The sequence below is a fragment of the Streptopelia decaocto genome, assembly GCF_964273445.1.
Source record: "Streptopelia decaocto genome assembly, chromosome: 2".
Lineage (NCBI taxonomy): Eukaryota > Metazoa > Chordata > Aves > Columbiformes > Columbidae > Streptopelia > Streptopelia decaocto.
The window spans coordinates 93,649,865-93,668,764 of NC_138655.1; the positions used below are offsets into that span (position 1 = coordinate 93,649,865).

The 18,900-nt window shown below is 42.1% G+C and overlaps 2 protein-coding genes across 7 annotated transcripts in view; one reads left to right on the top strand and one right to left on the bottom strand.

Annotated features, from left to right (window-relative positions):
• NUP153 (nucleoporin 153) overlaps window positions 1–8,141 on the top strand; it is a 45,526-nt gene extending 37,385 nt beyond the window's left edge. For all 6 annotated transcript variants that reach the window (XM_082046123.1, XM_082046126.1, XM_082046125.1 and 3 more), the window contains exons 18-22: window positions 42–881; window positions 2,749–3,111; window positions 4,833–5,105; window positions 6,419–6,563; window positions 7,033–8,141. In XM_082046123.1, coding sequence (XP_081902249.1) covers window positions 42–881; window positions 2,749–3,111; window positions 4,833–5,105; window positions 6,419–6,563; window positions 7,033–7,117 — 1,706 coding nt within the window. In that variant the 3' untranslated portion in view covers window positions 7,118–8,141. The remainder of the gene's footprint in view (window positions 1–41; window positions 882–2,748; window positions 3,112–4,832; window positions 5,106–6,418; window positions 6,564–7,032) is intronic.
• A 1,745-nt stretch (window positions 8,142–9,886) lies between these two features.
• Window positions 9,887–18,343, bottom strand: FAM8A1 (family with sequence similarity 8 member A1). Its single transcript, XM_082046129.1, has 5 exons — window positions 17,719–18,343; window positions 14,113–14,233; window positions 11,722–11,845; window positions 11,357–11,496; window positions 9,887–11,036 (listed from the first exon to the last, which is right to left on the bottom strand). Exons 1-5 carry the CDS (start codon window positions 18,302–18,304, stop codon window positions 10,892–10,894), a joined length of 1,116 nt encoding a protein of 371 aa, XP_081902255.1. The 5' UTR covers window positions 18,305–18,343; the 3' UTR covers window positions 9,887–10,891.
• Between the last annotated feature and the right edge of the window lie 557 nt (window positions 18,344–18,900).

The following is an 18,900-nucleotide window of genomic DNA, read 5'->3' on the forward strand; positions in this document are numbered from 1 at the left end:
ATCATATAGTAGAAACTTAACATTATTGCTTATTTCTGCAGGTTTTGGTACTGCTGCTGTGTCCACTAATGCCACCATGCCAACCTTTGCATTTGGTGTCCAGTCATCCTCCTCTGAATCTTCTCATACATTAGGTAGCACAGGAAATTTTAAATTTGGAGATCACGGGAGCTTCAAGTTCGGCATTGCATCTGAATCTGCATCATCCAACGCTGGGGGATTTAAGTTTCCTACTAGTTCAGCGGACTTCAAATTTGGAGTTTCTTCCTCAGACTCTAAATCAGAAGACAGTAAAAAAGAAGGTAAAAGTAACAGTTTTACCTTTGGACTTCCATCTACAAGCAGTCAGGCTCCTTCAACATTTCAGTTTGGGACAGCGAGCCTGGGACAGCAGGAAAAGAAAGAGGAACCAGTTTTGGGAAGCTTTGGTTTTGGCACGAGTTCTACGTCTTCTTCCATAGCTATCAATGAGAATAAAACCGGAGTCGGTGGCTTCACTTTCGGAACTGTGGCAGAAAAGGAGGTAGCATCGCCTGCTCTTGCGTTTAAGAAGTCAGATGAAAAAAAGGATGAAACCCTTTCAACAAAGGCAGGCTTCTCTTTTGGCATTGTGGAGGCTGCACCTGCCTCACAGTTTGTTTTGGGAAGGACAGAAGAGAAGCAGGACTCTGTCACTTCTGCTGCTCCATTAGCATTTAGAAAGAAAGCCGACAATGAAGAGCTAAAGGCACAACCGATCTTCTCAGCTGGGATGGCTGAGCATACCAAAGAGGAGAGCACAGCAAAACCTATTTTCAATTTTAGTTTTGCTAAACCATCGGAGAAGGAAAGTGAGCAGGCAAAGCCGACCTTTGCATTTGGGGCACAAACCAGTAATTCAGGTAAATGAAACATCTCTCGTCTTTGCTTGTCAGCTCGTGTCCATCAAATAATACTTTTGAAGCCACATGGGACAAATTGTGTGGGATTTGATCTATTCCTGCATTAGAGCTTTAGAAAAGGTTTAACTGCTGCCTGCAGCCTGTCTTCAGTTTTGATTGTTGGTGTGTAGACAATACGTACCAAGTCCTTTTTACCTCTGGGGAGATTTAGGTTGTATATTATTAATAAGAAAAGGTTCTTCCCCCAGAGGGTGGTGGAGCACTGGAACAGGTTCCCCAGGGAAGTGTCACGGCCCCAAGCCTGACAGTGTTCAAGAAGAGACTGGACAACGCCCTCAGACACACGGTGTGACCTGTGGGGTTGTCCTGTGCAGGGACAGGAGTTGGACTCCATGATCCTTGTGGTGGGTCCCTTCCAATTCAGGACATTCTATGATTTCAGTGAGTTTTAACACTGGGTTTATACAAGAAAACTGCCACACCTTAAGGAACCTGTATCGCTTCTTGTATGAGTGCAGAAGTTGTATTGTCTCGGTGGTAGCAGCACAGCTGTAGTATGGAGCAGTATAGAGGCCTCACACTGGCGCTCTTTTCCACAGTGAAAGTGGATGAGAGAGGGACTGTGCTGCAGGGTGGCCCACTGTTTCTGCACTGCTACAGAGGGATGAAAATCACTTCACAGATATTACACAGTTCTGTATTCCTTTAATTTCTTGAAACTCTGGAGTTCTTCTGTGGTGATCACTGTGCGGAAAAATTGTAGCTGTTGAATTCCATTTGTATGACATAGCAACTGTGGTTTAGAGAACGGAATTAGTTCCTAACTTCTGAAGTGATACGGAAAAGGACAGCAGTAAGTAACCCTGAATAAAAGCAATACATAGGTTTATACTGGGTTTAATCAGTATTCTTAGGTTGAACTGCTACAGAACAGGCAGGTTTTGGAGGATTGTGGGCTTTGGGGAAGGGAGATAGATGGGTGGGTGGATGGATGGGGGGTGTTGAGGTTGGGTTTGTTTTGTTTTTACCTGCCAGGTAAAGTTCTGGAGTTTGGTTGAGTAACGGAAATTGGTGAAGCACCTTGTGCAAAAAGGAAATCTTAACAAGTGTTCTGAAGAATGGTATAGTCCCTTAAAAATTGCATAGATGAAAAGGGGTCATAACTGCTGGAAAAAAGATAGTAGGAAATTTGAAAAAAGATCACAGATCAATAACGAGAATTAGATGAGCAGCTTAGGGAAAGCTGAAGAACGACTTTACAGACAGCTCTATTCTAAGCTTGTAAAACTGCACTCGTTACTTTATAAAAATGGTCTTAATGGAGGGTTGTTCTCTGCTCCTAAAAGCAGGTCTTGCAGGTGCTTGAAGTACAATGATCTCAGGCTTGGAAGAGTTAGGAGGATGATACGCTTTGCGTGAGTTAAAGCTGTATGCACAGGGCTGTATTTTTGAACAACCTACAAATGCACCTCTGTTGCTGTGTTTTTCAATACTGCCCTTGAGCAAAGCCATAAAACTTACAGGTGATTGATGTTGTTCTAAGAACATCTGAAACATTTTTGTTCAAAGTTCAGAAGTACCGGTTAAGACTGGTTCAGGAAATGACAGCCAGTGCTTAGTGCTTATAAGCACTGAGGCCTAAACAGACTGCAATGGTGTCCTTGTTATTCACAATTCTTCCATTCCTTTAATTGTAGATGGCAGCAATCAGCACAGTAAATCTGGATCTTACATAAGTGACAGTAGCTGGCATAGTAGCAGAGGTGTCATTCAGGACTGCTCTTTGTAGGGTGATTGAAACAGCAGTCTACTTGCTGTGCTTTGTTTGGCATTTCCGTTGTGGTTGATGTACTGCTCTTCCTTTCAGATCAAGGAGTAGCAAAGCCATCCTTCAGCTTCTTGAGCTCAAGTTCCTCCAGCACGGTCGTACCCACCACTTCAGCCAACAGCAGCGGTGTGTTTGGCAGCGCCATCTCTTCCTCAAATCCTCAGCCTGTTCCCGCTCCCTTCGTGTTTGGACAACCCAGCAACACTGTGAGCAGCTCTGTTTTTGGCAATTCTGCAGACTCTGCAGCATCCCAGTCATTTGGCTTCTCTCAAGAAAACAAACCAGCAACAACATCTTCCAGCACCAGTACGGGGTCATTTCTCTTTGGTTTGGGAGCCAGCAGTACCAATACAGCAAATTCAGGCTTTAACTTTGGAGCCGCAACCACATCAAGTTCAACAGGTACATTTTAAATAGATGCTCTTCTCGGTTTTGCCATTACATAGTGGATCATACTGTTTCATGAATATTTTACTTTGGAGAATGTATAGGCCAAATGCATGGAAGTAGAGAAAAATATTGAGTATTTATATCCAACAGTATAAATTTGGGCTCAGTTTTTCATAGTCTGGGAAATACAGTTTAGCTATGAACAGGCAGCGGTGGTGTTTTATGCAAAAGACAACCCTTTACTGGATTTCAGTTCCAATAGGAACTTTTCCTTATAAGAATGATAGTTCCTCTCCTCAGTGTCAGTCCAGTGCCTACAGTTAGAAGTCAATGAATTACAACTTTCTTGCCTTTTCTCTCCCATACCTAAAACTCCCAAGTGTTGTAAATAATGTCAAGATTTGCAAAATCCTTCCTTAACAAGTATATAGGAAGACAGTACCTTACATGCAATTGCTGCTGCTTTAGGATTGGTTTCTAATAAGCATTATGGCCAGTGTTTGTTAATCTTCTAGCAGTTTCGAGAAGGCAGAGATAAGAATCTAAAGTTTCCTCACATTTTATGTTCGCTACCCCACTGCATGAATTTAGCAGTACAAGACTAAATCTGCCAAAGCATCTTGTTTCCCCTGCTAGCCTCACAGCATGTTGGAAATAAAATTGAACCAGTGAGGAAGAGACTTCATCTGGTTTGATGTGATCGCTTAGCCTTGTCATTCACAGAAATTAAATTTGCACACTTTTTTTGTGTATCAGAGAGAGAAAACAGTCCTGAATTACAACAACCAGCAGATCAGTTTAACCTTACAAATCAGTAATTTTCAGTGTCATTTTGTTAGTAGGCGACGCCATATTTCAAACATCTTCTCAAAAGGATTTCTTTTTTTTAATGCGGAAGTCTGGATTAACTTTTACCAGTTATCTCTTCTGTTCTTGTAAAGAAAAGCAGTCAGCCATTCCAAGTTACGGTGCAACGGAGGGTATTTTCTGTTGCATGAAGACAGCTTAAATTGCATTAATACTGCTGTTTAAAATGTCCCCTTTTGTGTAGCACGTCTACTGTGTGTGTCCAGAGTCACTGTTCTGTCACGTATTTTCGTTTCACTATTTCTGCTGGCTGTGCAGAACCGAAGCAGCTAAACAAACAAGCTGGTTGTTTGTTGATGTTACACAGAGAAATAACTCTGCTAAACAGAGTTTTTCAGTACAGAGAGATCACTGCAAGCATGATGAGGCCTCCAGAAGTTGATAATGGTAAACACTTGGGCAGAGAGGGGTGCAGTTGCTGACAAGGAAGATTCATGTCCTCCTAGTAAATCAGGAGCTGTATTTTGCATGTTTGAAAAATACAATTTGAATTAATATTCTGTGCATGATATAAACAGATTTTAGTAAATACAAATTAAAATGTGTTATTTGTGGAAATCTGTTTCTAGAACATGAATGTTAACATAGTAATATGAGTCTAGACAACTGATGTATCTGATGTTTAATTTTGTCTGACTCTCATAAACTTGGTGTTTCTTGTGTTACTTACAAGAAAAGGTGCAATTCCTGTTATGTTTGGTATAGTATTTGCTTTATATAATCACACAATTAGTTTGAAATTAAGATGAGAGTATTCAGCTACCAGACTTGGGAAACATGAGTTTTTAGAGCCTTTGTTTCTGGATTCATCCTTTTGGGGGGGGGGAAATCCTGCATATCTTGACATTTCTCTTCTGTTCCCCAAGGATCATCCTCTTCGTTTGTGTTTGGCTCTGGGACTTCAGCACCGGCTGCTGGCCCGGCATTTGGCGCCAGTCAGGCACCAGCATTTGGCCAGAGTCAAGGGTCCAGCCAGCCGAGCGCTCCAAGTTTTGGATCACTGTCGACGCCGTTGTTTTCAGCCGGTGCTCAGCCTGCTCCTCCTGCCTTCGGCTCGGTGACAAGCAGCACTCAGCCCTCATTGTTTGGACAGCAAGCGACCCAACAGCCGGGTTTTGGCTCCGGTGCCCCCAGCGCTGGTGAGTGCCAACCAACCTCTTCCCTTTTGGTCTCACGGATTATGTTTTTGTTTGACTTCTTCATGAAGTGCACCTTCAGTTACGTGGAGAAAGAAGACCTTCTGCCGTGCATACATATTTAAGAATTACCCTCCATAAAAATAATGGCTGCGGGGTTAAATTATTCATGTCTCACTCCTGACTGTGGAGGATGTGGCAGAGGTCTGCCAGCCTCACAGTAAGCCTCCTCCACAAGAGGCTTGGCACACACCGAGGTTGCAACCCTACCACTAAATCCTGGGGTTTGTTTTCTTGAGAGATCTAGAGATGAAGTGTTGAAACCCATGGAGTATTCACTGGTAAGACTGTACAAACTAGAATAGGAGAAGCACTGAAAAATGCTTATTTTTGGATTTGTTAGAATAGTTCTTAGTTATCCGACTTCATTAACAGGCTTTAGCAATTTATTTGGATTGGGGGCTTTGCTATGTAAGAATGTGGTCAGAATTCTTTTTAAGCATTTATGGGTTTAAGGCTTAAGTAAAGTTCTTTTTACTAATGAGTACTGGGGGAAGGGAGCAGGGAAGGATCCTTATTATTTAAGCATAAGAAAGACCTGTTCCACACTAGTAATTATTTAAAAAGAAACACACTGCCAGAACGTACGTAGTTGATACCATCACATCAAATACCTAAAGGGAGAGGTGTCCTCTTCGTCTTAGAAGTTTAAACTCCAGAAGTTTAGCCTCCATTAAAAGTATGTGATATTTTTGTACCAATCAGTAGATTAGTTGGCACATCACGTTACTCAGTGTTGCACCAATCAGGCAGCAGTTAAAAGATAAAAATCTCCCTGTGTTGTCTGTGTTGCTTATCCGTTACTATGATGATAGGGTTTATTTTTTTTTTTTTAAGATGAGGTGCTGTGTTAGCACATTAAATGAAATCAAGTCCCCAGGTCAACTGAGTGAACACAAGGAAGTTTACTTAAATACAAATCTACATGATTCAATACTATAATTTAAGACTTCACTGATAAATTTCCGTATGCACAGGTATAAACTTAATGGTGGTACAGAAGTTAGCAAACAATTTGTTATCAGCGTGCCAGCAGTATTATACTAAGAATCCCTTTATGATTCTCTACTGAAGTGAATTTTTCTATGTACTGTTCCTGTTGTAATGTGGCACTTGTGGTGCCAACTTTGTTGTCCTGAGTGACCTGTGAAAAAAATTCATTCAAGACAATGGGAAGAACATGAGGATTTTGCTGGAAAGGATGACATCACATTTCAGCTTTCTTAATCCCTTTTGCTTCCACCCCATCTTCCCAGGTTCTGTATTCCAGTTTGGAAGTAACTTTCAAAATAACCCTGGAGTATTTACTTTTGGTGCAAATCATCCTGCACCTGCAGCACCGGCACAGCCTTCTGGCTCTTCAGGATTTCCGTTCAGCCAGCCTCCAGGATTTACAGTGGGGTAAGAGACTGTATCAGAATTTCACTTGAGCTTCGGGTAGTATCAGTGGACGGTGTTCAGCCTCTGCTGCTGTTAAATCATGAGGTGTTCAGATTATGAACCTTGGAGTTTGACGCTAAATTTGGCGTCCTTCCGTGTATTAACCTGACTGGCTAACTAAGCAGCGGTATCTGGAAAGGAGCCTAGTTGTCAGAAATAGCACACACCAACGGATGTGAAATGGTCTTGTTCTCGAAAGATAGAATCCATATCTAGCCATTATGCTGCTGCTTCCCTTCTGAATAAGAGAGATTTAATTCTTTTGGTTTCTGGAACTCTCTTCCTCCTGTTCATCATATGCCATTTGTTGCCAGCTGGTAACTAGTGAGACAAGACTATGAAACGGTTGTTCTGGAGTATCTGCTCAGTGCTGCTACTGAATTTTCAGCTACACTGTCCTAAACTCTGAACTACTAATTTCTTTTGATAGGACTAATGGGAAAAATGTTTTCTCTGCCTCTGGATCTTCGGTTTCTGGTCGGAAGATAAAGACTGCAGTTAGACGTAGAAAATAACCGCCTGATTGGTAAAGCAACTTTCGAAGCAGCTGCTACCCTGCATTGTTCAGTTGTCGGGATCGTACCTCATGCTGGGTTAGCTCAAGTCAGATCTGCCTAAAGGAATATAAAACTCTGCTGCCCTTTCCTTCCCTGCCCTCTCCCCAGTTAGGTTTTTTTTTTGGTAATGAATAACGTTGGCAACAGGGCCGTTCTCAAGCAAAACTATTTTAGAACTCCAGCAAGTTCCTCCTCTCACTGACTCGGCATGGTCTGGCTGTAGCCGTGAGTAGAGCCTGCGCAGTGAATGGCTTGTACAATACCTCTTCATCGGCACCACTATGTGCACTCATCTGCGTTTACTGACGCCTCGAAATTGTAATTATATCAGCGAGGGATGCTGTATAGAGTAGAGAATGTTGATACCGAATGATTTCTATGCTGAGTTTGTGCTGGTGTATGTGTGAAGTGAGTGAGTTTGGGTGTATCGTGCACTAAAATTTTCTGATAGAGGAAGACTGATTTAAGGATGATCCATGCTAAGGACTTGTTAGATCTGTAGTTCTTCATTTAATAATTATACGCTATTTCTATATTTTCATTCTTACAGCCCTTTATCACCTGTCTCGCCTTTGTTATTTTATTATGAAACATGTGTAAATACAATTTTGTTTCTCTGTACTTTTGGCATAACAAATCTGTGAAATTGAAATTTTAATTTTGTGTGTTACGGCCATTTTTGTTTAGTATCGTCTCAGATTTTATGTAAATCCCATTATTCAAAGTTGCCTAAATCCATTTAGAAAATCTTTAAAATTGGGAATTCTTAAAGTAAGTTTATTGGCTTTTCTGATCCATTTTTGTTTGGACCAAAAACCAGTATTGTACAAAGTATTAAGTATATATTTTTATATTTACTGAAATGGACTGTGGTGACTTTGGATAATAAGGAAAAGTTTAATATTAAAGCCATGTTTATTACAGTATAATTAACATGTTAAACCATGGGATAAATGCCATCAATAAAAACTATGAAATACGATTTGGCTTTTTAAATTCTCCGTGAAGGGTGCAACCATATAAGATGATCCACTGAACCTGAGCAATGTCATGTGCTTTCTCTAACCTCTGCTTTTTGCCAGTGACACTGATGCCGATTTTAGAGGATCTTAAATTAGTTAGAGGTTCCTTGTTAGGAAGGGGAGTTTTACTGTAGACTTAAGCTTGGAGCCATCTCAGTGTGTCAACTGTTTGGCTGCAATGGCTGCAGCTGATTTTTGTAGAGGTATCTAAAAAAAGCAAAACAAAACACACCACTCTACAAACAAATGAGTGATTTGGGGATTTTTTCACTTCCATTCCAGTTAGAGGAGTTTCTTAGAGAACAGACATCATTCTAGTAAAATGAGAGGAAATGCTTTTTGTTTGGCTGGAGACCGCATCTTGACTTTTGCTTAGCCACAGCATTCAGTTTATGTTTGAGATCTGTGCTTGCTACAGCTAGAACTGAAAAGACGTGCACAACTGCATAAGCTTTGTCTTCAGAGGTGTTGCCAGGGTATTTTGCTCACACTGCTGCCCTTCGCCCCAGTGCTGCTTGGCCCTTGTACACCTACACGTGCCAGTATTATGAAATGAGATCCTTTTTTTTCACCACAAATTAGACTTGACAGGAGGACAAAGGCCAACTTCTGGTTTTGTGATTGGAGCTCTACATGTGAAAACTTCCACTATTTCCATAAATACAACACACTCAGCAACTAGACTTTAAAACGACACATGGAAACTCCTATTCAGGCACATCCTGCCACTCTAGCTGTGGAAAGATTATACACAATAGTGATTTCCAGATGTCTAAATCTGAAAAGTGCCACAAATTTCACTTTTTTTCCCCTTAGCTCTATCACCTGTCAAATAACTCATCCTACAAAAAAAAAAAGTGTGTTTTTAATGCAATTTGCATAAAACTAAAACCTAGCATTTACAGCAGCATAATATATACATATTTCCATGGATGTGTTCTCTGTTCCTGAATTATAATTTTTTTTTTAACCTGCTGTATAAGGGGTAGTATTTTTCTACAGGCTAAGAAATACTTTCCCTCATCTGAAGTGGGAGCAAAGTTTCAGCCAAGGCTGTTGCTTTTTCCCTTCCTCCCCCTATCTTGTATCCTAGTTTCTAGATCACTCCTAGAATAACTAGAACAAAAATTTTTGAATTCATACCGAAATTGTAAATAGGGAAGACCCACCCTAGAAGTGACTTGAGTGAGTTCTGGCAGCTTCTGACAGGCTGATTGCCCTGCCTAACTTTTACTTCAACGCTTAAGTCAACAGTGTAATTATTTGAAAGAACACTTCAGCAAAGTTCTGGTTCAGCTAAGCAGCTTCACTCCAGCTTCACTCAAAAGGCTGCTTTATTCAGGCCTGCTTATCATCACTTATTGTTTAGACATTTTTATTTCAGTGATGCATGTCAGTAACATGGTACATTTAAGACGCCAAAGAGTAAATTATTAGTGTAAAACAACAGTAACCCTCAAAATTATGAGGTATTTTGATAGATACACTTTCTGATTATCCAGACTTCTAAAAAAATCAGCCAAACCCTTGTCAAAAACTGAATGTAGGGTAAGAATTTCAGCCACTGACTGGCAAGTTACACCTAAGGGAGGAACAGAGGAAAACTGGGCCCTAGAAGAATTTGAAACTCACATTCCCATTACTGCTTATATTCCTTTCTCAAGATACTAACAACATGAGAATAAGCATATTATTATCAAAGCTATGTAGTCATGCAAAATATTAAGCTTCTTTATTCAGTATTTAAGTTATTCTGAATATACAAACAATTAGCCAGAATTATAAAGTGAAAATAACCAGTATTTGTACTTTTGTAGATTTACACCCAGAACACAGTTTGTGTTTTCTGCATGCTCCTGAAACACATTCAGTTGTTTTGCTTGGTATCATATGCAAGAAACAAACAAGTGCTTTCACCCCAAACAGATGCAAAAGAGTTACCTTTCATTAGCATGATCTGTACTGTTCACAGCTCCAAAATTATTTACACACACTAATTCACTAACACTGCAGTGTAACATACCCTTCTCAGAGAAAAAGCAGCGATTATTTCACCCCTTTTTTATTAGCTTTGATATGTGAAATAAGTGATAATGCTTGAGACAATCATGCAAAAACCTCTTCACGTTAATGTTCTGATAAAATACTTAAAGAGGTGAGGGAATATGATCTATGAAGCAATAATAAGGGACATGATAAACACTGCTCAGCTCTTCTAACACACATGGCAATTAACATGATTTGCCTTACTTTTTAATACTGCAGTTCTCTTCTTTATCAAATGACTTGGGCAACTGCTTGGAAAACAACTTGATTTTCTAGTTACCTGCCAACATCCAAAACTGTAGGAATGACATTTCTTTTTAGGTGAAGTATTTCTAGGTATCTGCTTTCCACAGACTGATGAACGGAACAGCTCCTTTCTGCAGTTCATACAGTCACTTTCCTTCTCATCAGTCAGAGGTTAATACTTCCAGATGTAATACGTATTGTTTCTCACAGACTTCTTTGGCATTCATGAAAACTCCAATACTTCGAAAGTAGCTGCTGGCATCATCCTGGAGCAGAACATCAGCTTCTGAAACAGTTCCCATTTCATCTGGGTAAAAGATTCTGATAGACACCTCAATTTCAGTTTTGGGGTAGTTCTTTGTTCACTGGGGGTGGGAGGGGATGCTAAAAACCAGTCTGGAAATCTCATCTTTTGGTATCATCTCACTCCATTTCTTCTTACCACAATAGTTCCTGCTACAATATCATAGGCTGTTCTGTTATGCTGGAAAAACAGCAGTGTAATGAATGCAGGAAAAAATGAAGCAATAGAAAAATTCTTGATCAAAGCTCGTATTGTGGACCTGAAAAGAGAGTAAAACATTCAGTGCCTTATTTTCACCTTTCTGCTTCTATCAGTAGGTAGCTGTACTTTCAAGTTTAGTGCCTCAGTTTTGCACAGCACAGAAATTGATATCCAGAGTTCACAGATTATTTAACCTGAAAAATATTCACAGGATTGAATAATTGCTGTTTTTTTTCTTACATCACAGAATCTAACAATAGCTCTTGCAATCCAATTATTGCAAAGGCCAATAACAAAGAAATTGTGTATTTCCTTCCAAACCACATGCTTTCCACACTACTAACCTGCAAGCAATGTGACTGATCTAAGAGAACTTACGTTGTCATACTGACATTAGAGGATGGAATGACTAACACACGGCTGGGTGCAATTAGTACAGATGTATCACACGTCACAACTCGCAGTCCAAGCAAGAACTTCCCTGGGGTTGCTCCACCTGCTCCCCAAATACAGATTATCTGTAAAAGAAAAGTTATTTCAATTTCACACACCACCGTGTTTTCCACTGGTCTAGCAAACCTGGTTTTCCTCAAAACTATGTGAATGTCATAAGCTTCAACATAATCCCAAATACTATATAAATAGGATTTACTTTATAGGCCAATGGTGATAGATATTTTTTAAACATTTATTCAACAACTGACAACTATCAATTGCAGATGTTAATGTTTATGAGTAGGTACCTCATAGAAGCAGACTAATAACCTGTAGATGAGAGCTACTATCATCATTTTCTGCAAATCTTCCATGGACGTATCTTCATCTATTTCTTCTATGATGTAATGCATGGCAAATTTAGAGATGTCCCTGTACAAAATAAGATTGAACTTTAAAACCATCTTTCTCCCAATACCAATGTAACCCCTTTAATACTAGAATTCACTCCTTCAGTTCTGCTATTAGTAAAAGAACAAAAGCTTCTTGGCTACTCTGACACTAAATAAGCCATTAAAATTCAGAACACTGGATTTCCTTCTGAGTTGCTGCCTTGTTTGTTTTGTCTTTTTCATCAAGAAACAAAACATTCTTTATTACCCCTTTCACACAATGGTGTCCCTGGGCAGTGAGCTGCAGAAGCATTCTGAAAATTCTCACACTTCTTGAAAGATCAACAAGAGATTCTGCATGTGACCACCTAACTGTATAAATGGAAGGCATCCAAGTCTCTTCCTTACAGGAACTCTCAAGGAGAAGGTGGCACTCCTCTCCATAAATGCAAGGGAGAAGTTGCAAGTCTGGCAACTCAGCCTCCCTTTGCATGACCAGGGCTCCTTATTCTCAGTACTCTTAACTGCTTACCACACTCTTCTAGAGGCAGATGTCCTGGCATGCAGGAAGAAATTTTTAACTTAAAACAATTGAAACCTTCAGCTGTTTGGTTTAATAAAGTTAGCAAAGCATCAGTTCGGGGTCAAATGAGTATTTCCACAAGATAAACTACAGATTTAACATTCTCATCTGATAGCTGGAATGGGCATACCTGCAACATGAATTTAGGCAATGACCTTTCACTCACCTCTTAAGCAATAACTACTACTCACAGAAATGTGCAGTCTAACCTCAAAACAGTCCATCTATATTTGTACTACTTGCCCTTCTCTTTATTCAGACTTTAAGAACAAAATATGTTAGAAATTAAGGAAAAAAAAAAAAAGTGTAGCACAACCTGTATTTCCCTTCAATACAACCTTGGCCTGAAGTCTCTATCTTGAGCTTGTGAGGATGTTTGTTTTTCATGACAACTCCTGAGCCCAGCCCCAAGGACAACACACCTCACGAGCAAAAAAACCCCAGAACGTTTCTCTGAAGCAACTTGTAAGCAACTTACTGGCTCTTACAAAAGTAGTAATACTGAATATACTGTAAATGGATTGAAAAAAAATTCCCTTTCTATCACCTTCACTGCTTTAGAGAAGCAGTATACACATAGTTCTTCCCCACCGTTCCAGTACTTCATTTTTATTATTCTCAGCCTACTAAAACCAAGATGGGAATATAAGCTGTCAGGTGACAGTTGGAGGTTTTGGCAACTAAACAGAACTGAGAGTTTGGCATTTCAATTGAATGCTTATCTGAACAAAAAACACTGATCATTTACATCGACATATTTATTGTTTTGGATTTGACCCTCTTCCACACACCTTCCAAGCAGCAGTTTAAGGTGTCTGAAAGATGTTATCTGTACAGTATCAGTTTACAGTCAGTCAACATTTGGAAGGTTCTTTGGCAGAAAACTCCGATTCTGAAATGTGTTTGTACAGTAACAGAATTACTGACTGCACCAAGTTCTTATCTGCTAATCAGAACAACATATTTGATTATACCAACCCAAAGCAGAAAAGCTACATGAGCTACAGAATAAAATATCTGCAGTTAAAGAAGCAGATTAAAAAAAAACAAAACAGTCTTTGAGGTAAACTATCACATCTGAAAGATTCTTCATTTCACATTTTATACTCAATCTAGTGTAGAGCTGATACACATAATGCTTAATTGTACTTTTTAAGAAACCTAACTTACGCCCAGTAAAGACTGCAGCATGGTAGCATTCCTAGCAATCTGGCTGTATTTTAAAAGTACATAATATCTGACATGCAGAAGCTGAAGTAATTTTTTGTTGTTAGTGTTGCTTTGGTCACAAATCAAAAACACAGCACCACAGGAGATGCTATGAAGAAAATAACTCCATCCCAGCCAGACCTAGTACATTTTTAAAGGCTGTTTAAAAAAAACAATCAATCAATCAATGCTTTTTCTTTGAATTTTTTAGAGGACTTCAAAAAAAATCTTGCAATTGCCTCGCAAAAATAGACTGCAAGTCTAATCTGTCCTTAGTAGGGAGTTTGTGAGCCTACAAAGACACCTGTACAAATTTGTTTTTTCCATCAGCTGACCCAAAATCAGAAAGTATTTAAAAGGAGGTTAACCCAGGGGTGCTTTTTCCTCCACTTTTGACTGTTACTAAGTGCCACCATATGCGTAAGCATACCATACATATATACGCATCACAACACTTCAAAGAGCATGAAGAGCTTAAAGCTGTACATAATAAGGCTTTAAACTGTTCAACTTACTTTATTCCACTGAGGTGCATAATACTTAAAACAATGGTTGCCTTTATAAAGAAGAGAATAAAAAAATCCACCATCTCTGCTATGAATCTGTGTGCCAGCGAAGGGATAATGAACTCCCGACCTGCAACAGAAAGAGTTAACATTACTCAGATTTTACTGCACTTACACAAAGTTAACACTATCACCTAAAGAACATTTCACATTAACCTCACTGCAAGAACATTATCAAGATCTTGATCTCAGCTCACATCATCTTCAAGAAAACTTCTAAAAGTGTACGAATAGAAAATGATCTGAATTATTTACATTTACAACCTTCTTCAATTAGGGTCACAGGCAAAATTCCACCCCACTAAAGAACCAAAGTACACTGAAAATGCATCAATGTTTATGTTCTTTCATTTAGAACAGCTTTCACAGAGACAGATTTCAGTAAATCTGAGAGTTCAGAGAAAGGAAAATTAGATCTTACATCTAGCATAACTTTCTATTGCTCAGCAGAAAGGCTTCTGTATGCACCAAGTACCAGCTCTCTAAAAGTAAAACACAGCCTATTTTGCCTCAAATCAAACTCAGAAACAGAAATGAATGAAAATACTAGTCATACCTGGCATAAATATTCCTACAGACATCTTATTATAATAAAGCGCAGATACTGCCCTACCACAAACCAGAAAAATCTAACACATTTCTCCTATTTAATTGGCCAAGTGCAAATGGGGGCAAAATAAGCAGTCACAGTTACAAGATAACGCTAACTCAGATTGATTAAAGCAATGAAAATACTAAAGAGTATCTTAGAAGGTTTCCAAGGAATAGTCTTGCAAAGTAATTTTCATCTGAACCCATCTACCCCTCTGTATTTCCCAAATACGACTACTCATATCAAACTAGCAAGGACTCACATCAAAATTTCATTAAAAAATACCCAAGTGCTACTAAATGTAACTTGTGGAAAGCAGTGACTGTGTTTGTTAAGTGTTCCTCAGATCACGAACCCCTATGCACAGGGAAAGGGGAAAAGGAAAGAAAATAAAATAGTTCCTCTCTCTAATCTCAAAAAACATCATCAAATTTCACTCAGAATAAGCCTCCACAGTTCAACTGCTGAGACCAATAATGCCAGCCACTAGCATCACAAGTTACACAAGTGAAGCTGAAAGCCCAGAGCACTTGGGTGCTTTTTAAATGGGTTAAGTATAATCAAGCAATGATTAGGCAAGAGCAAGTTCTTATTTAATATACGTCAGTTTATATATCTTTCTTTCATACCTGTTTCACTGATAACTCTGCATTGATACTATTGAGTAGCATCACTGTTATGTAAATAATAACAAACTGGATTAAATTCTCATTGTCAAAGTATTTCCAAGTTGGCAACTAAATTCTAATTAAAGACTCTTCAACTAAGGCAGAAGGGAGCATAGCCAGTTTCCCCAGTCCTGACTTGAGCATACAGCACCAGATGAAACCATTCATTTGCTCTTTTAAAAGGAACACATTCACTGAAGTTAGTGGCCCAGTTTCATTTGAATATACTAGACTCAACAACTGAATAAGGAAGAAGCTAAATGGGGCTAAGAAAATAAGTATTAAAACTATGTTAAACTCCGTTACATTAACAACCCTTGGTAAGCCTTAGACTGGCAGAGTTCCATTGTAGTGATCTGAGATGTTCCTTGTATCAGAAATCCATTATTTTGCCAGGAGCTACTATGTGTACAGCAGGGACAGTCAAATGCAACACACATCCATCTCGGCTCAAAGTCTAGGCATTAAACCAGCAATAAAGATGGGTTCGCACCAGGCAGAGCAGGTGAGGCTTGAGCACACATTCTGTTCCACTGTTCCCAGCAGAAGAGCAGTAATCTCCTCCAGTGAGGCAAGGAGGGGCAAAAGGATGTTCGTAAATCATGATCACCTTCCACAAAAAGCCTGCTACTGCCCAGAGTGCTGTTAATTCTGGTGCTTTGACACCCACCTGCAGGCAGATTGAACTGGAAGAGGCAGTTACCCATTCCACTTTTTGACAGCTCAGTTTAAAAATCCATCACATTAACACAAGCTGTCACTTATTTCAGTTTAGGTAAACACACTGGGCTGTGAACTGCAGTGACGTAGGAACAGACACATGACCCGCCCTGCCAAGCCTGCTGTGTGGGCAATAATCTGCAGCAGAAAAGAAGGAGCCATAATTCCTTTAGCTACTCCACATACATCATCCATGTGCAATCTGGAGCCAAAGCACCAGTACGACAGTCTTCATTTGTAATTGTATCGTATCACTGTATCACATTGAGTTCCCTTAAGAAGCCCTGGTGTTGCAGCAGTATTTAACATTCAGAAGAACTATGTTCAGCAGCACGAAATGCTATTCCTGCCCTGAATTACCTTTAACATAGGGCATTAGTTCCTGAAGAACTAGGATTTAAAAAAAAAAAAAAAAAAACCCTAAGAATTTCAGTCTAGCCTTTGTACATATCCTCTTTTCCAATGACTGGCAACATCTGTTTAAAACCAATCTGTAACCCAGAATCAGGTCACAATTAAAGAAAATACTGCTTTGTGTTACAACCTTATTTAAAGAGCATGTGCTCAAAAACGAAAGAAGCGAGTTCAGAAGCTAGATTCCCTTCAAAAGAAAGAAAAAGCAACTAAAAACATCCTCACCTCACACCCAGCCACTGAGCTTATAAATAACGTCACAGATCGCTAATGCTGTAGTCTGCCCTCCAGAAAGAAAGGAGATCTGGCTTTTCTCCGAAGTGCATCAGTGTTTTGCTCAACGGTTTTCTACCATTATCCAAGGTGCTACCTTCAGGGAATCTCAACTAGGTGCCCCTCAACCTGTCAAGAAATGTTTTGCTCCGGGTTTTCTCTCCGATGTGATCAGAGCAAGTCTGTCTTATCTCCAAACAAACATAAACAGAAGCACTGTTATGTACAGTATTCAATATTTGTAGCCCTAACAGACTTTTGTTTATTTCAGGTCCTGCCACCAGCTTGTCGAATGTAAGTACGATTTTACTTCTCTACTTCTGTTTCATCAAATAATTTTATTTGAGCACAAAGAGTCCACTAAAACTGATAAAATGAGTTTATATTTCACCACTGAAACAGGCTACTTATAAAGCTAGATGTATTACAAGCCTGTCACCACAACAGTAAGCCTTGCAAGAAAAAAAATTAAACTCCTTCGTATCTACGAAAACACGCCACAAACACTAAACTTCTAAGAAGTACGTACAGGTCAATCCTCTCAAACCCGCTTACGGATTAGAATTATGGATTTAGAGACTGGCGTTCGGGCTGTCAGCTTTCACAAGGCACGGCTACACGCCCAGCTCTGCAGCCCACAAAGGCGCAGCGACCCCCAACCTCGCACCCCCCTCCCCCAAACTTCCTTCTCCCGACAGCGTTGCCCAGAACGGAGCCGGAGGGGCCCGTGGAGGCCGAAGGGGGCACCAGCGGGGGCGACGCCTCCGCTCCCCGCCCACCCCGCGAGGCCGCCACCCGCCTCCCCGTGGGTGACAAGGGCCAGGCCGGCCGCTCCCTTCCGTCCCCACGCGAAGCGACCGAGACCAGCCCCCGCCCGCCCCCACTCACCTGCCGGCCGCCCCGTCTCCCTGGGGGCGCCGCTGCCGCTGGTCCCGGTGGCGCTGCCGGAGGCCGCCCTGGGCACGGGGGCCAACCTGCCCGCCGCTGCCGGCCAAGCCGGGGTGGGGACGGCTGCGGCGGCGCGGGGCCCCGGCCCGGCGGTGGCTGTGGGGGCCGGCGCCGGAGCGAAGAGGTAGAAGGGGTTGTAGTAGGCAGCAGCGGCGGCCGCCCCCGGCGGTGGGGAGACCGGTGGCGGCGGCGCGGGGACGCGAGGGGGGCCGGCGGCGCAGGGCGGCGCGGCGGAGGCGGCGGCGAGGAGGGCGGGCAGGCAGCCCTGCCAGCTGAGGTACCCGCAGTACGAGTCCCAGAGCCACTGGTGCACACGCCGCGCGTACTCCGCCGCGCTCAGCGGCTTCGCCCCGCCGCCCTCGCCCCCAGCGGCCGCCAGAGGGGAGCACGGCGCTGACGATGCAGCAGCAGCAGTGGCGGCGGCCTCCCCTTCGGCGACACCATCACTTCTCTCGCTGTCGCCCTCCGCCATCGCGGCCGCCTCAGCGCTGGCCCGGCCCGCGCCGGGCTCCGCCGTCTCGTCCATCCCCTCTGACACTGATCGTCCGCGCTCAGCGCGCAGGCGCTGGGGTGATGCCTCGCCTCTTCCACTTACCGCGGAGGAGCAGGGGGGGAAGCAGAGGAAGTGGACAAACACGAGGCGGAGTCCTTGGGCACCTAGCCTGACGAGGAGCGTACCATCCTCCAGCAACCCCCTTTCTGCCGTTGCGCCAGAAAGGAACGAGGCTACCTCCCCTCACGCCTCTCCTCCTCCCCCCCCCCCCCCGTGAGATGGTATCGCCTGGCGCTGAGGCAGGGCCGAGGTCTACCCGGGACGGTTCCAAGCGCTCCCGAGGTAAAAACCCCCAGGGTGGAAAAGTGCAGTATCTCCGGGCGCTGAAGAGCCCGCGCTCTGGAGAGGTCTCTCAGCAGCCGCGTACGCGTAGAAGGCACGTACTTTTACCTTAGCATAAAACACCAAGGATTCCCGCCCCCGGTCCCCCCCGCGGCGGCGTGGCGCCGCCTGGAGGCCACGCGAAGAGCTGCTGTTCGCTGAGCGGCGCCGCTGGCTCAGGCCTGTGTCACCGACCGCCGCACGGAGAAAGTCGACCTTCCCCTCAGCCAAAGACCCAGCCCTGGCTG